General features: G+C 38.7%; 3 protein-coding genes across 8 annotated transcripts; 2 read left to right on the top strand and 1 right to left on the bottom strand.

Annotated features, from left to right (window-relative positions):
* Positions 1–860: 860 nt before the first annotated feature.
* DCAF12 (DDB1 and CUL4 associated factor 12-like protein) lies at positions 861–3,524 on the bottom strand. The gene is made up of 6 exons (XM_017607724.1): positions 2,872–3,524; positions 2,654–2,806; positions 2,193–2,594; positions 1,923–2,138; positions 1,648–1,836; positions 861–1,566 (listed from the first exon to the last, which is right to left on the bottom strand). The coding sequence occupies exons 1-6, from the start codon at positions 3,166–3,168 to the stop codon at positions 1,414–1,416; spliced, it is 1,410 nt and encodes a 469-aa protein (XP_017463213.1). The 5' UTR covers positions 3,169–3,524; the 3' UTR covers positions 861–1,413.
* A 1,103-nt stretch (positions 3,525–4,627) lies between these two features.
* Positions 4,628–6,686, top strand: MED31 (mediator complex subunit 31). 6 transcript variants are annotated; one of them, XM_017607748.1, is made up of 5 exons: positions 4,666–4,757; positions 4,957–5,119; positions 5,186–5,529; positions 5,837–5,926; positions 5,988–6,686. In XM_017607748.1, the coding sequence occupies exons 3-5, from the start codon at positions 5,502–5,504 to the stop codon at positions 6,554–6,556; spliced, it is 687 nt and encodes a 228-aa protein (XP_017463237.1). In that variant the 5' UTR covers positions 4,666–4,757; positions 4,957–5,119; positions 5,186–5,501; the 3' UTR covers positions 6,557–6,686. The 6 variants fall into 6 exon arrangements, with proteins under 6 accessions (XP_017463262.1, XP_017463237.1, XP_017463231.1 ...); XM_017607742.1 differs by lacking the exon at positions 4,957–5,119 and having other exon boundaries at positions 4,669–4,757; XM_017607753.1 differs by lacking the exon at positions 4,957–5,119 and having other exon boundaries at positions 4,670–4,757; positions 5,222–5,529.
* On the top strand, positions 4,669–8,328 carry slx1 (structure-specific endonuclease subunit SLX1). The gene is made up of 4 exons (XM_017607734.1): positions 4,669–4,757; positions 6,845–7,078; positions 7,138–7,332; positions 7,605–8,328. Exons 2-4 carry the CDS (start codon positions 6,854–6,856, stop codon positions 8,211–8,213), a joined length of 1,029 nt encoding a protein of 342 aa, XP_017463223.1. The 5' UTR covers positions 4,669–4,757; positions 6,845–6,853; the 3' UTR covers positions 8,214–8,328.
* The last annotated feature ends 7,795 nt before the right edge of the window (positions 8,329–16,123 follow it).

The following is a 16,123-nucleotide window of genomic DNA, read 5'->3' as shown; positions in this document are numbered from 1 at the left end:
TAAGCGACTTTCATTTTAAAGAAACGATTTTAACTACATAGCTAAGTAAAAAAAAAAAAAAAAATGGGGTTGGGCCAAAACTAAAACGAGAAGATAACTCGGGGTTCGGGCCAAACCGAGCTTTATATACCTGTCGCACGAGTGTTTTTTTTTTTCGATTTCAAAAATTTCCGATGCATGGTTATAGTTCGATTTTCAATACCAATGTCCTTACCCCGATAAAAGTGGGCGTTTAAATATCCCAATTTTGACTCGAGTTGCCATGTGCCGAGGCGGCCGGACAGACAGACATTGATTCTTTGTTTCATTCTGAGTAGTTTGCTATACATGTATATGTATGTACATTGGCATGGCCCTTACGTTATATGGAGAAAAATAAAAGTGTTTGGATTCTCGGTCTCACCCTCTAGAAATGTGTGAATAACCTAAAGACTAAACTATACAAAGTTTTAGCTCAATCAAAAACGATTTAGAGGTGGCTCAAAGCGCTCAAAGTTTTCCATGTATTTTATATGGCGACAAAAAAAAATTCGTAGAAATTTTGAAAATCAATATTTTTCAATCGCCAAACTCTTTTTCTCTTGCAGAAAAAATAACCTATGGTTTATTTATAGGTTTATTAATACTAACACATTTTTATGGCTCCCCAAAAACCCCTAAAAAATGCAATGGCGGACCCATAAAAAATTCTTAAAATTAAACAAATTTTAAATAACCAATTGGGTAGTTTTTTTTTTTTAAATCTACTGAAGAGAAACAGAAATTGTGGACTGTACCATTTCTACGAAAGGTGTTTTTTCGGCATATAAAATACATAGGAAATATTTTTAGATTGACCTAAAACTTTGTATAGTTTAGTCTTTAGGCTATTAACACATTTCTATGGGGTGAGACCGTGAATCCGAGCTCTTTTCGAAATAAGGGCCAACCGAATGTACATATGTCTACATAGATGTCTATACCACATTCAAAATAAACGGAACATATATCGATTCCTTTAGGTTGTTTTAAGCAACCATTACACAAGTTAAACTGACCTTGTGGAGACGAGTGGGCTCTGGTATTGTATGTAAACTTTGGGAGCGATTTATTCACATGGAATAGGTAACGGGGCTCAATTAATCGCAGCTGCAACGTGAAAATAACAGTTTTTATAATGACCAATCCATGAACGGGAATGATTATACGTTTTTATTCACATTTTACCAGCCAAGGATACTAGCAAATGTTTATGGCTGCATGCAATCATGAAAAAGAAACTCGTATTAATAGAAAATATTTTCCTACTAGTTGAATAATGAGCCTTAATAATAAAATTGGAAACACTTCCAATAATCACACACAGATACGAATATCTGAACATTTTAGCTAAGTTACAGCTATCTATTATGTAGTTATTATTGCTTCAGTGCTTTACTGCCAAACGCCTGCATAATTGCCGACAAGTGTAGCTGGAAGTGGACCACCAGCTGCAAATAGACGCATACCAGTGCTATCGTAACAGTGAGTGTAAATGGCTGGTACATATTTCACTTGTTGGAAGCCATCCATTTCATCTTCAGGATACTAAAAACATAAATTTTATAGAAAGACATATTTATAATAACATTATTGCTCTGCAATGTCATCTCGCGAATTTCTACTCACCACAATACCTTTGCTACACTTTAGCGCCACAGTACGTGATGCATTTACGCTGCTCTCTAAATATTTACCTGCTCGTATATCGTAAAAGAGCAACATACCCAGACCGGTACCGACAGTGAGCAGATTACCTTCGAATGTTGTGGCACGTATGCCGCAGCCATTGTAACGCGAAGTGATCTTTTTGATTGTCTGTCAAAAAAAAATAAAAATAAAAAATTTACGTTACACGTAAGTGAAAAATTCGTAAATATAAATAATTATGCGTTAGCAAACACCTGTAGTGTTCGAGCGTCCAAAAGTATGGTATAAGAGCGACAACCGACAGCATAAAGTCCGTCGCTGTGGTATGCTATGCTCACATTATCTTGACAATTTGGCAGTTTGCGAGATAACTTTTGTTTGAACGTTTCCGCATTGAATATATGTATATAACCATTTAGTGAAAGTGCTGCAATTTCTTTAAATTCTTTGTTGAAACAAAGTGAACGAATCTAGGAGCGATACAAAGTTATATTTATCTATATGCTCATATCATTTGAATTTACCCGCTGGGCTGTGCGCACATCTTTCACACAAAGTGGATTAATAGTGGCGAAGGTAGGACATGCTTCCTTGCCGCCATCTGGGAAATCCATGAGATCTTCATTGATGCGCCAAAGCGATAGGCGCGAATCTTTTGAGCCCGATACCAAGAATTGATCATCCAACCAACACATGCCCATAATTAGATCACGATGCCCGTTCTCGCCGACACAAACCGGATCAAGAGTAGGAAGTCGGTAAACAGCCACATCGGCTGAGTTACGTGCGCCAGTGGCTAGGAATGAACGACTTGGATTAATTTCAATTGCATGTAAACCACCCTGCACCTCTGGGTGGTTGGCTCGGTTGTTCGAAAGCGTTGGAATGGCATCCACGCGGCGCATATTCACATCATAAACAAGTAACTATGAGTAAAAACGCAATATGTAACAAAATACAGTAACTGGATTGTTAAATTTGTCACCTTATTGCATTTTGTGCCGAAGACAACTTGACGATTGCTCAGCCATTTGGAACAGAAAACCTTATTGATATAACCCAGATGAATTTGAGTTTCTCGTAGCATATCATGCGTAAGGACATAGCGGCTAGTGTTCTCGAAATTGAAGCTTCGTTGCTGTAGGATTGAGAGCAAAATTTATCCCTGTGTATTTTCAACAAAAACCAACGAATCAATGTTACCTCTTTCAAACCAGTCTCACGACTACGTAAGTAATCGCATAAATTAAATGAAGTATTCAGCACTTCTTCTTGTTGTTGTGGAGTCTCTTCATCACTGCCGGAATCGTCGTAAGTAACGAAATCGTCCGGCTTGTCTGGTTTGCGTCGTCGCTCTTGGCGTAGTGCTCGCGCCTTGGCACGCCGTTCATCCAGACGCGTTGGCACATGACAAGAGGGATAGGTGCCTACCACACTATGCCTTATGGTCTTAACCATGGAGCTGAACACCATAGTGTTTTTGTTACGTATCTCGAACATTTTTCGTCACCGTTACTATAGCAGAATGAGATTTTTAGTCAATGCTGCTGGTGCTACCAAACAGGGATAGTGCTCGAGTGCTACCTTCCTATGACTTTTTTAACACTTGCACAATTAAAATGCATTAAATTTTAGGGTGATACCGAAAATTTTCATTGTTTACCACGGTCAGTGTAAAAATCACTTCTAGCTGACAGTGGAGAAATACAGAAAAAGGAAAGTAGAAATAACGAAAATCATTCGTTCGGTCATAATATCGTGTTTACAATGGAACGTAAAATATGTATCTTTCCGTTTACAGCGGAAGATAATGTTAACTTTAAATTTCGCTATAATTTAGTTTTCAACGAGTGTATAGGAGGGCGGATAAAAATTGAGGAAGATAAACAATTTTTGTTAAAATTCTATAAAATTTAGAATTTCTTTTAAATGTCGTAGACAAATTTTGTTCTGCTACTGTTCTGCTAGTTTTCATCCAGTGTGAAACCTTGAGAATAATTGCTCTGTCATTCTAATGTGAAACAGCCTGATTACATGTGCTTTAAGTCTGTCGCCCTCTATCTTAACTTTGTAGGTTTATATTTAAATTTTATGAAAAGTTTTTCAAGTGGAAATACGTCCAATTCTTGTTATTTAATAAGGATAAAATGCAACCCTGCATTTAAGTACTTCATGTGTTTTGATAAAATCCGTAGCTAGGAATCAAGAATTAAACGTTCAAAAAATTCCCTTTTAATTTATCAGCCTTATCGTGAGTTTCATTTTCTCCGAACAGGTTCACTTTTCGTAACCAAGTCCATATTTAAAATTTATTTAGATTTGTTTTCCAATCCAATTCCAAATCCAATTCTAATTTTTGTTGATTATATTCCTTAACAAGAAACCTACAGATATATCAGTTTTTATATTAATTGCGCTGAATATGTACGATCCACAAGCAGGATTTATTTCCGGATCTGATATTTGAATTGTGCCTCTTTTGAAGAAGGTGTGCTGATATGTATTCACAAAGCCTCAACACTGTTCAGTGGAGACCTTTGCCTTAAAAAAAATCGATAACGCTGTATCAATGGTATCGAGCGAATTTATAATTTGAAATTAGGGAAAGTATTTTTTTTTCTTCCAATAAAAAGTTGGTTTCGGCCAACATAATTTTTTACTCTCTTGTTCCTGCGTGATCTTGTGTCGCTTTCATGGGGTATGGGCAAATTGAAGTTAGTTTGACAAGCCGTTGGGGAGGTTTCTTTCGCTCTTCAGTACGTTAATCTTGAATAACTTCTCTGTTTTTCAGTAAATATTTACGGTCAATGTGGTGCTAAGCTATGGATTTCTTTGAAACAAAAGAAATTACTTCCACATATGACAAAATATCGAAATTTCTATATACGAGAAAACAAAATTTATCGTCACATCGATAGTATCACCGATATCTTTCCACCTGTTCTGTTCAGAAATTTTTAAGTTTTGTTGTTGATAGTAGTTTTTCTGCAATTTTCTGTCCGTATGCTGAAATTTATTTTTATTTAACAGTTGAAGGGGAAACAAACATAAATAAAACTTGTGCTGCATTTGGGCAATGAACGCATACGGTTTGTAGAATGAAAATTCAAAGTGTAACTTTGTGGATACTTTACGAAATCTGTAGTTGTCTCATATCAAAACGCGAGTGCTCCCTTGCACCGCGCCATCCCAACTAGCGCGCTATTCCTTTACGTTACCTACATATGTATATTTTCCCTTTTTCTATAACAAAAACGTTAAAAATTAATTTTATCGATGTTTCGACAGCTCCTTTCTCCTTGGGGTTAAATGTAAATACATAGAATATTATTTCATTGGCTTCCGCGATTTAAATATATATTCACCCAACAAAGCGTTTGGGTACGGCTGAGCTATTGCATCGTGCGCCTAAAGCATCTTTGCTGCAAGTTAAATTTATTATTGTATATATGTATGTATGTATGTTTAATTTGTGTTCCACGTAATACACTTGCATATGCGTTAATTGTACGTGCAGTTAATCATATCGACGAAAAACACGTTCAAACACAAGGACAGGCTAAACCAACTCTCTAATTCATATAAGTATTGTAGTTTACGAAAACATCACACCCAACCAACAAACATAACCATCACTACCACCATCTTCCACCACCACACCACCAAAACCAAACCAACCAAAAAACTACTGCTACTACAACCACCACCGTCTCAACCGATTACAACTTTCCGGTCCAAGGTTATTGTGCGTCTGCGTCTTAGCGGAGGCGCTTGTTCGGTTGACAATTAGAAACAACACCATTAAGAAACAGAACCGAGCCCTTCCATGCACGATGGCCAAGATGTATGGAAAGGGTAAGAGTAAGTAAATTGCTAATTTTTATTTACATATTTAAATCAATAACGAAACTCGCCATTGACAGCACTAACATCTATCGTAATCCGTTGTATAGTAAAATTTCATAATTAGAAATGCTAACACAATAACTTCTGGATTAATTTCTAAGCTTAGTTTTGCTAATTTCTTGAAATAGAAAAAAATGTATATAATAGTTATTGCAATATAAATAAACAAATATATTTTTGTACATAAGTACTATGTAGTAAATAAACAGCGAAAAAATTCATTTAAAAATATATATTTCTCTTATTCCCCTCATTTGTATAGCGACTATCGAGTCCGAGGATCAACAAAAATTGCGATGGCAAGTTGAACTTGAATTCGTACAGTGTCTGGCCAATCCCAACTATTTGAACTGTGAGTAAATTTATTCATTCCATAACAACAGTCATTATAATACACAACATTTTTCTCTCAGTTTTAGCTCAGCGCGGTTATTTTAAGGATCAAGCTTTTATTAACTATCTCAAATATCTACAGTATTGGAAAGAGCCCGAATATGCGAAATACTTAATGTATCCGATGTGTTTGTACTTTTTGGATCTCTTACAATACGAACATTTTCGCCGTGAAATTGTCAATTCGCAATGTTGCAAGTTTATCGATGATCAAGCCATTTTGCAGTGGCAACATTATACACGAAAACGCATAAAGATGTTTAACAGCGTGAATGGTATGGGCCAAATGAATGCTGCTGATCCAGCTGCAATGGATCCACAACAGCAACTTCAACAGCAACAACAAAATGCACAGCAGAATCAACAGCAGCAACAAGGACAACAGCAACCGGGTGGTGTTAATGCACCTATGGGCTTGCAAAATGGAATGGTTAATAATGCACAGTTGCAGATGCAGCAACAGCAGCAGCAACAACAACAGCAGCAACCACCACCGCAAGCACAACAACAACAACAGCAGCAAAGTGTTGGCAATGCAGCGATGGGTATGCCAAATGGAAATAATGCCTCAACCAATAGTAATAATTGAACAGAGTGATGGTGTTGAAGAATTTAACCTGCTTTCCTCCAATTAGTTAGTAATTCATTTAATTATATTGTAAACACTATTTGAATAGTGATATTAAAAGCATTCGACACTTTTCTTCATTTGAAATGAATTAATGTGTTTTAATTTTTAGTTAGTCTTAAACGTAGAAAACGTTTGCGTCCATTCTGAACATCTGTTATGCGCACAGAGTTATAATACCCTTGTGCACAAGCACCTTCGGGTATAAAAAGGAAAAAACCAAATCGGAAAATATCTTTTTCTTTTTAGTTCAACAGCATGTCTACCTCGTTTTTCTATGGAGTTTATTTATTATGCAGCAAAAGTCCTGAGAAACGCTATGCAGGCCGTTGCTATATTGGTTTCACGGTGAACCCTGATCGGCGTATAAGCCAACACAATCGGGGTAAAGAATTTGGTGGAGCCAAACGCACAAATAACAAAGGTCCTTGGCAAATGGTTATGATAGTACATGGATTTCCAAATAATATTGCAGCGCTCCAGGTAATTACATTTTTTTTTTCTTTTGAGCTGCATTTATTGTTCGACATTTTCAATTTTAGTTTGAGTGGGCATGGCAACAACCGGCACTTTCCACTCGCCTCACACCATATCCTGAATTACGTCGTAAAAACCGGAAGGAAAGTCATTTTCAATATAACTTTCGTGTCTTGAGCCGAATGTTGAATGTAGGACCGTGGAACCGTTTGCCGCTAACTGTACGCTGGCTAGAAAGCGAATACGAATGTGATTTTACGGTACTTTTGAAAAAAAAAACATACTTACAATCATACACACGTATGCACATATCGTTACCTAAATATGTAAGGCGACATCTCACATCTTTTCGATTGATTATGATACATTTCATTGAATTATAAGTCCCCAAATTGTTTTATGCAATAACAAATTTTAGTTGGTTACAACTTTTATTGCATTGCACGGGCGTTCCTATATTAGGGTCACGATATGTATGTACACATGTATGTATGTACATATAAATAAAATTATGAAAACTTACTTTAAATAGCTGAAACCGCCAGCGCACATGGAAATAGTAAGCGGCAAAGTTGTCATAGAAAAATCGCAAGCATCACGAAAAAAACGTGCCGAGGATTCCTCACCACCACGCGCAATTTGGGCACCTGAATGCCACTTGTGTATGCAGCGCATTAATAATCCTGAAGATTCTCGCATCGGATGTATTAATTCGTTATGTAAACTCACTTGTCATATTATATGTCTTGCGAATTATATACTATCTTCTGATGAAAGCAATCGTGGACACTACATACCCATTGCTGGCGAATGTCCTCTGTGCGAAGAGAAATTTACTTGGGTAGCGCTTTTGCAGCGAAAACGTAAATTACAAGCAAATGGCGTGGAACAGATAGAAGAAGAAGATGATGACGATGAATACGATATGGATAATGATGCGTCCAATGAGAGCGAAAGTGATTTTGGTGATGAGGCAGCCAAATCGGAAAGTGAAAGTGAAAGCGCTCTTGGCATTAATTCTCAAAAAGGCAACGAGTTTGATAATGGTCGTGCGCTTGTAGTGGGTAGTCCACAACCGCAACTGGAATATATGCTCGATTTATGCAAAGATGATGATATAATTTATGAGTTGAGCGACTAAATACTACATATTTTTTAAAATGATGTAATTTATAATTTTGAAATTGATTTATTTTATACATTTGTATGCGTACATCAATAAAATTAAGTCCAGCACGAAAACGTGGTTGAAACGAGTATTATGCTTTTTAGTTACTTCGTACAGGTTCTTCTAATGTGAAGACAAAACCCAAAGAAGTTACTACTGTGATAACTAATGTGACCAATCGCATTTCTTCCGGAAGTACAGTACTTCTTTTTTAGCTCTTGTACTTCGTACTTCGCAGTACAGTCAAATGCACTTCTTTGCAATATTTTGTACTTCAGGTCCTGTACTTCTCCGATCTTGTGGACGATCGTCACTTGGCATGGGTGATAGAATGGCATCATACCTGCGCAGCTGCAAAGGGCTCTGGAGGTGTCGTGCACATGGTTGGCTCCTATTTATGCAAACTGCGTGAGGACTGGGTACATCCCTAAGGCTTTGAGGTTAGTCAGTGTTGCGCTCATCCCGAAGGCCGGAAAAGGCCCTCATGATTCCCCTTTCATGTTTTTTACTGTCTGATAGACCTGTACATAAGAAACGCGGTTCCTTGTGACTGCCTTTAAGAGCTCATAATGCTTATTTCAAGGAAACGTCGGTGGATACTGCCCTGCAAACATTGATTAAGTGGTTATAGGACGCCTTAACGCATAAAGATTACGCAGTGGGGCTTTCCTCGATATCGCGGGGTCCTCCAACCATGCCACTCTAGAGGCAATAGTCAAGTAACAGTATCCAAACATTGTATTGATACGTTTTGGAAGTCAGCCTTACAATATATGTACATAAATGAAAATACTGGAATCATTATTATGGAACCATGTATGCACTCTAAAAGAACAAACTGGCCGTATGATGTACGGTTTAAATATTTTAATTGTTTTGTATAGAAGGACGTAGACAGCCATTCACCTAGGGGGCAGGGGACATGTTTTTAATAAATTTATTTTTTTTGTGTATATAAATAGACATTTTTGGGTTTAAGAAAGTATACGTTTTCTGGTATCCTTTACAACGATACCAATTTTTTAAAAATCGGTTTTAATTTTTTTGTTTGAAATATTTTTTTTTAAGGTATTTTTTGCTTCTTTTTGGTTGTTTGTGTTTCCGGCAGGGTAGGAGTATGATGTATTGTGGAACGATTTTCCGTCATCCCTCGTCAAATTTGGTATTTTTTGCTGTTTGCGAAGTATACAAATATGCATGCCTTTACAACGATACAGAATTTTTAAAAATTGGTTAGTAATTTTTTTGTATTTTTTTTTTTTATAAAAAACCGTATGATGTACGGTTTAAATATTTTAACTGTTTTGTAATGTTTTTAATAAATTTATTTTTTTTTGTGTATATAAATAGAAATTTTTGGGTTTAAGAAAGTATACAAGTATACAAATATGCATACCTTTACAACGATACCGAATTTTTAAAAATTGGTTAGTATTTTTTTTTGTAATTTTTTTTTTTATGAAAAAGGGATTTTTCCTTTTAAGTGTTTTTCTCAAATTTTTATATACGAAGTATACAAATACGCATATCAGAAGAAAGAAGGTTTAATTGCGTTTAAAACGATATCAATTTTTTAAAAATCGGTTAGTAATTTTTTTTTATAAAAAAAGGTATTTTTCCCCTTTAAATGTTTTTTCTCAAATGTTTACATACGAAGTATACAAATATGCATATCAGAAGAAAATACCCCCTTTCTTCAAGTTTACAACGATACCAATTTTTTAAAAATCAGTTCAAAACTGTTTGAAATAAAAGGTGAAGATGGCACAACTCCGAAGGCTGTTTGTCGTCAAACCAAACTTGACAAGGGATGACGGCAATTTGTTCCAAAATAAATGATCTTACCAACCAGTTGGAAAAATCAACCAACACCAACATATTATGCAGATATCATCACACTCGGTAAGAATATGTAGTGGTATCTTGCTGGTCTTGTCGCAGAACCAACATAGATCATTTGACCCAGCTTATACAGATGCCCTGTAAAGATAACTGTTAGTATTCTAAATTTCTCCTTTAGGAGGTTAATTATGTTTTGGAATCACTTACTGAATTACCCTCCCAGCATACTCTATTATAGTACCTAGCGCAGTCCTACTAAGCCACGCCATTTTAGATCACATAGTGCGTCGCTCTCCTTCCTTAGCTCTTCTTTAAGAGTATTTGGGCAATTGGGGTGATGGCTGCCGCCTCTCTCGCGAGAGTTTGCCGTCTTATTATCCTCAATGCCCCTTTGAACGGGTACCCATGCTAATTGGATGTTTTTTTTTGCCTATCAAGTGAGTTAAGTTTCTCAATGAACTCAGTGATGGTCTAATTTCATATGAAAAGAGAGCTTTGAGCGTTGCCTTATGTCGTTGCACAACACTAGTACATCAGTGCAACCGTGTAATGTTTAATTGCTTTAACGAAGAATGGGAAAAGGCGGAATATGCAAAAGGACTTCGGATAAATACCCGCCTTTGCATGAGCAAAGAAACACTTTTCATTTTGTCAGCAAGCAGCGAGTGCATAAGCGAACTAATTGGAAACAACACCAACAACAATCGCCGTCAGCAGCACCATCACCAATAACTTTGTCAAATTCGTTTTAATAATTATATTATTCCGTGTTCGTCGTAAAACTCGTCCTCAAATAATCCAATAAAGTTTTAAATCTTATTTTATATTTAACATAAATTGGTGCCGTCCTTTATTTTGCTGACACCTTACTATCGCTTAAAATTATAATCGTCTAGTTTCGGCGCCTTCTATGTATATTTAGCTCCGCACACAGAAAGATGGCGTAAACCTCCGCTTATAAACTGCTCGGGTATTTCCCCATAGGAACAGAGATTCCTACCCCTATTCCCTCTGAAGCTTTCGAGCCGTCTACATATCAGCGCAGGAAGCTAGCTTTCGAAGGCAGAGATACTCCAGGTTGCTTTGCTGCATAACTATATTGTACATCTTCTCTCAAAGAATATGATTCTGTATATACATAGCTCTATAGGAAGCTTCTCCATGTGTCTGACCTTTTCCTTTTCCAAATACCTCTCTACTAAAGCTTAGTAGAGTTCTTTTGGTAACCTGTTCTAATGGATATACATACATATATGAAGAGACTCAAGTTCGAAAATTACTTCCAGCGCTGCCGTCGGACACGTGCGCATTGCTCCTAGGTTGACTCTGGAGCCACACGATACCGCTCGATAGGTTATCGTTGCTTTGACAATTGTGGTATACATTTATCTGAGGACCCAAGAACTGCAGCCCCAAGATTTTCCTGCGAAAAATTTGCACACCATAAGTGCTCTTGTGGCTTTGGATGTCGTCATGTCGACGTGTTTTTTCCATTAGTTTTGTGTCGAGCTTGATGCCTAAATATCTTAACTTCCGAAATGGTGCTGACCTCTATGTCATCGATAGTTATAGTTCTCATTCCCGGTAGGGTTATTCTTGTGAATGGGAGGATGGCTGTTTTCGTTGGGTTTATGTTGAGAATCACCACTCCTTTGTTATCTTTAATGTCCTTTCTATTATGTTACATAGGGCGTTCTCGAATCTCCCTCTTGCCTTTAGGACTATGTCATACGCGTAGGTTTGGCATCGTATTAAATTGTCTGATAGCGTTGGAGGAGTTCAGTCTACTACTAGGCATCCTTTTGTGGCTGTATGGAGCCATCCCCTTCTGTGGTCTCTGCTATTCTTGTTCGTAACATACAGCCTCAAGGAAGGCACATAGCACAACCTCCACATAGTAAAACTAACTCTGGATTTCTGTTATTAGCTGATATAGGGCTGTCTCTGTGGATCTTCATGCCATACAGGCGTATTGGCTATAGTGTAGTGTCCTAACTTTGAGTGTTCGACCGCATTTCATTATCAATAATTTTCTCCATCGCCCTTATAATAAAGGAGGTAAAAGTGATTGGCCTAAAGGCTAGGTAGTAGTCCGTTCTACTTATCTTGGGTATAAACGTTACCGGGGCTCTCCGCAACATTGTTGGTATGTAGGCTAGGGCTAAACTATCCTTCGTTGTACCTAACAGATGTGGGGTAACTGGATCCTCTTCCCGTTCTAGTAAAGCCGGGTAAATTCCTTCCACACCTGGGGACTTGTACGGATCAAATGAGTGCATCGCTCACGCTACGCTGATCCAAGAGTCCGAACACGCATTTTCATAGTCTTGGGGAATTGGACGCGCGCTTTTTCTTCCTCGCTACCAGAGAACGTGCCATCCGGCAGCTTGATCACTAGGTATGCTTTTATCCTATCCTTTTTTGGGGTTTTATCTCGCCGCTGCATGTGTCGGATATTATATTCTCACAAATCCTTTTAAAAACTTTCCCTCTTTGCTTTTCCTATCATTTTATGGTATGTAGTTAGGTAAGTACGGGTCGAGGCTGGATAAGTATGGGTTAAGCCTGTCGCAGTATCCAGACCTTAGTTATGCCAGAGTTCTCTCTGATTCCAGAAAATGTCTGCTGGGATACAGCCGAGCGCAATTGCTTGCTGAGCATTAATTTGTGCTTCTTACAGGTCTATTCTGCGCTGGTAATAAAAAGTTTGTAACCGGTAAATAAAGTTCCTCACAATTTATAAACCATTTTCGCATTCTATATACTCTTGTAACCGGTAAATTTTGTTACCATCTCATAAGCTGGTAACAAATTATTTCCCCGTGAAATACATATGCAATGCCAGGATTTGCACAATTCTTCATAGCTGAATTGCAGAATATTTTAACTGCATTACCAACCTATCTAGAACCGCGATGACAAGAACTGGTAACATTTTTTGGTAATACAATTTTCCGGTTACAAAGTCTTCGGTAACGTGCAGAATATACATGCTACTGGGAAACATTGAGGTCTCGCTATGCAGATGGAGCTGAGCCGACACCCATAAGCATACCATTGATGCCCGCAGTGTCGTGTTCTGATAAGTCTGTAGCTTCTATTACTGCGTCCTATACCTCCCCGGCGATCAAAACAGGTGCAGCATAATTTAGATTGGTGTGCCATCAACGTGTATGCCTGAGGTCTATTAGGCATCGTCCAGGTGGTAAAAAGAGTTTGGCTGTCGTGGGGACGCGATCAATGCCATTGCCGGCCCAATATCGAGCAATCGTCAATGTAGATCACGGTAACTCTCGATAAAACCGGTCCCGACCAAGGGCCTATAATCAGGTCCATTCTAAGTAATATATGTACATATGTATGGCGTGGACGATCCTTGCCAGTTTTCGAACGAAAGATTTTGCGGAAAATGTGTGGCCTTGAACGCTTTTGTGACGGCGAGAACCGTCAGTATGAGTACCATTCCATAAGAATTGATGTGAGATTTCCAGACCAGAGAGTATTCGAAGCGGTTGTTGTTGTTGTTGTAGCGGCTACAACAACCCCGCCCAGATCGGTTAGTCACTCAGTCATTGTCGTCAAGCTCCACGTACGGCAGTCCTAGGAAGCGTGCAGCCTCGACGGGGTCTGTCCATAGGGACAGGGGCGTTAGCGTGGTGGGGTTTATAGGGCATGCGAAGAGATGCTGTGAGTCGCTTACTCTGCTCAGGTATGAGTTCAACCTGCTGCAGTAACAAGAGCGTAGATGGGCTATTGTGGTCCGAGTCTCCCGAGGCAGATGAAGTTCAGTCTCGTCCACGTCTGGTGGTTGTGTGCCCAGAACGGCATTCACAGGTCGGGAGTCTACATAACTCGAGACTTCCTCTCTGTGAATGCCGTTGAAGGCCTGTCGATAGACTGTCGGGTCCAGAGGTTGTTTGATGAACCTCTGGACTTCGTCGCGAAGGCTCTTCTGCAAGGAGTTGCCTGTTTGGATGGCCACATCTGTGGCTCCCAACCAGGAACTGCCTGCAGAGCATTATGTTATGCTCCTTAACTGGGAGCATGTGGGCCTTCTCGTGCAGGTGGTGTTGCGGCGACATCAGGAGGCATCCTGTCGCTGTCCTAAGTGTCATGTTCTGGCAAGTCTGCAGCTTCATCCACAGAACCGGCCGGCCAATTGCCTTGTACGTAACCAGCAACGCTAGGTGCTGCCGGCTAGCGACTTGAGGACCTTGTTGCGGCTTTGTACTTTGTTGACAATTGCGGATGTATGCACCGAGCAGGAGAGCAGACTATCGAATGTTACTCCGAGTATCTTCGGGTTGTTCACCGTGGGAATTGGTGTATCATCTACGTGAATTCCCAGTTGGAGTCGGACCTCCTTCGTCCAGGTGGTAAAAAGTGTGGCTGAGGATTTTGTAGGGGAGAGGGTTAGGCTCCGTGCAGTGAAGAAGCGAGAAAGCTCGGCGAGATAACCGTTTACTTTCGAGCACAAGTCATCAATTCCATTGCCGGACGCCATGATCGAGCTATCGTCGGCATAAGAGACAATCGAGACTCCCTCTGGTGGTTGAGGGAGCTTTGAAATATAAAAGTTGAACAGTAATGGGGAAAGGACACCACCCTGTCCAACCCCCTGTTTTATTTTCCTCGGTTTGCTCGATTTGTCTCTAAAAGTTACCGACGAGTGACGACCACTCAGATAATTCGCCGACCACCGTTTGAGTACCTATGGGAGAGGAGGCCTCTATGTCTTCTAGTAGCGTTGAATGGCTGACAGTGTCGAACGCCTTAGACAGGTCCAGCGCTACTAGAATGGTTCTCTCAAAGGGGCGCTTTCGGATTTGGCCACGAGTTATCTGGGTTTTTATCGCGTTAAGTGCTGTTGTTGTACTGTGCACTTTATGGAAACCATGCTGATGCTTGGCTGGGGTCAGGTGGTTCGTGAAATACGGCAGCAGCAGGGCCTCAAGTCGATACGAATCTCCTTTGTTGGCGGGTTTCCCCGGTTTGAGCAGTGGGACCACTCTCCCCACCTTCCAGATGTCTGGGATGATGAGAGTGGCCATTGACAAGTTGAGGACCTCCGTTAGGTACGTAGGGCCCAAATTTTTCATCAGCATCAGCATGCATATTCCGTCGGGTCCAATGGCTTTGGAGGATTTCGCCTTCCCGATGGCTAACCTTACCTCACCGCTGGTGAAAACAAGAGTAGCAATTCGAAGCGGTATCCGTTGGTGTTAGAGGAAAGCCTACTCAACGAAGGTGGAGTCCCTTTTCCTTATATTTCTTCGAAGAGGAAACAAATGTTGACCTCGAGCGAGCGAGAAGAATAAGTAATCTATTGCCATTCGTGCAAAATTGATTTTGAAAAAAAAAAGAAAAATCATTTGGGCCCTTTTTTATATTAAAGTAACGGTATACATACTTTGTATACAATTAATACATATTGCGTTATACCGTTATGTAATATATAGATATTTTATTAATTCCTTGTACATTAGCATAAGTAGGTCATAATCATGCTCAAGATATTCAATATACTTATAGTTAACACAAATTGTGGCTTAACAAAGAAAGTTTGTTCTTTTGCTGCTTCGCATTTAAGTATATATGTATGTATGTATGTAAGTGCTTCAATGAAACAGCGATTCTTAGATTAATTAATTTTATTTTAGTTGAAGATGTAATTTTTGTTTATTGAAGCTAATTTAAAATTCATGCATGATCATTTTGTATTTTTCAATATTGTTTTCATTCCACTAAATCGCCAAAATAATAATACAATAGATACCAAAATAGTCACACACACGTGCTATAGCCAATATGTAATATGCTATTTTGAAAGATTTTTATTTTAAAACTTTAAATGAAAATAATTGAAATTTTAACAAAAAAGGTTCCTTAATTATTACCTATACTTTTAATACCTTCGACATTTGTTTTTTTTTTACTGTTAAGAAATTGATTAACAGATTCCTGCCCAAAGGAATTTAAGCAAATGGATTATTAAATAAAATTTATAAGCTGCAGGACAATGAATATTATTTATTAACACA

The sequence above is a fragment of the Rhagoletis zephyria genome, unplaced genomic scaffold, assembly GCF_001687245.7.
Source record: "Rhagoletis zephyria isolate East Lansing unplaced genomic scaffold, Rhagoletis_zephyria_1.1 Rzeph_scaffold_00174, whole genome shotgun sequence".
NCBI classification, from domain to species: domain Eukaryota; kingdom Metazoa; phylum Arthropoda; class Insecta; order Diptera; family Tephritidae; genus Rhagoletis; species Rhagoletis zephyria.
The sequence above is the reverse complement of the archived record's forward strand: the minus strand, read 5'-3'. Positions and strand labels throughout refer to the sequence as shown.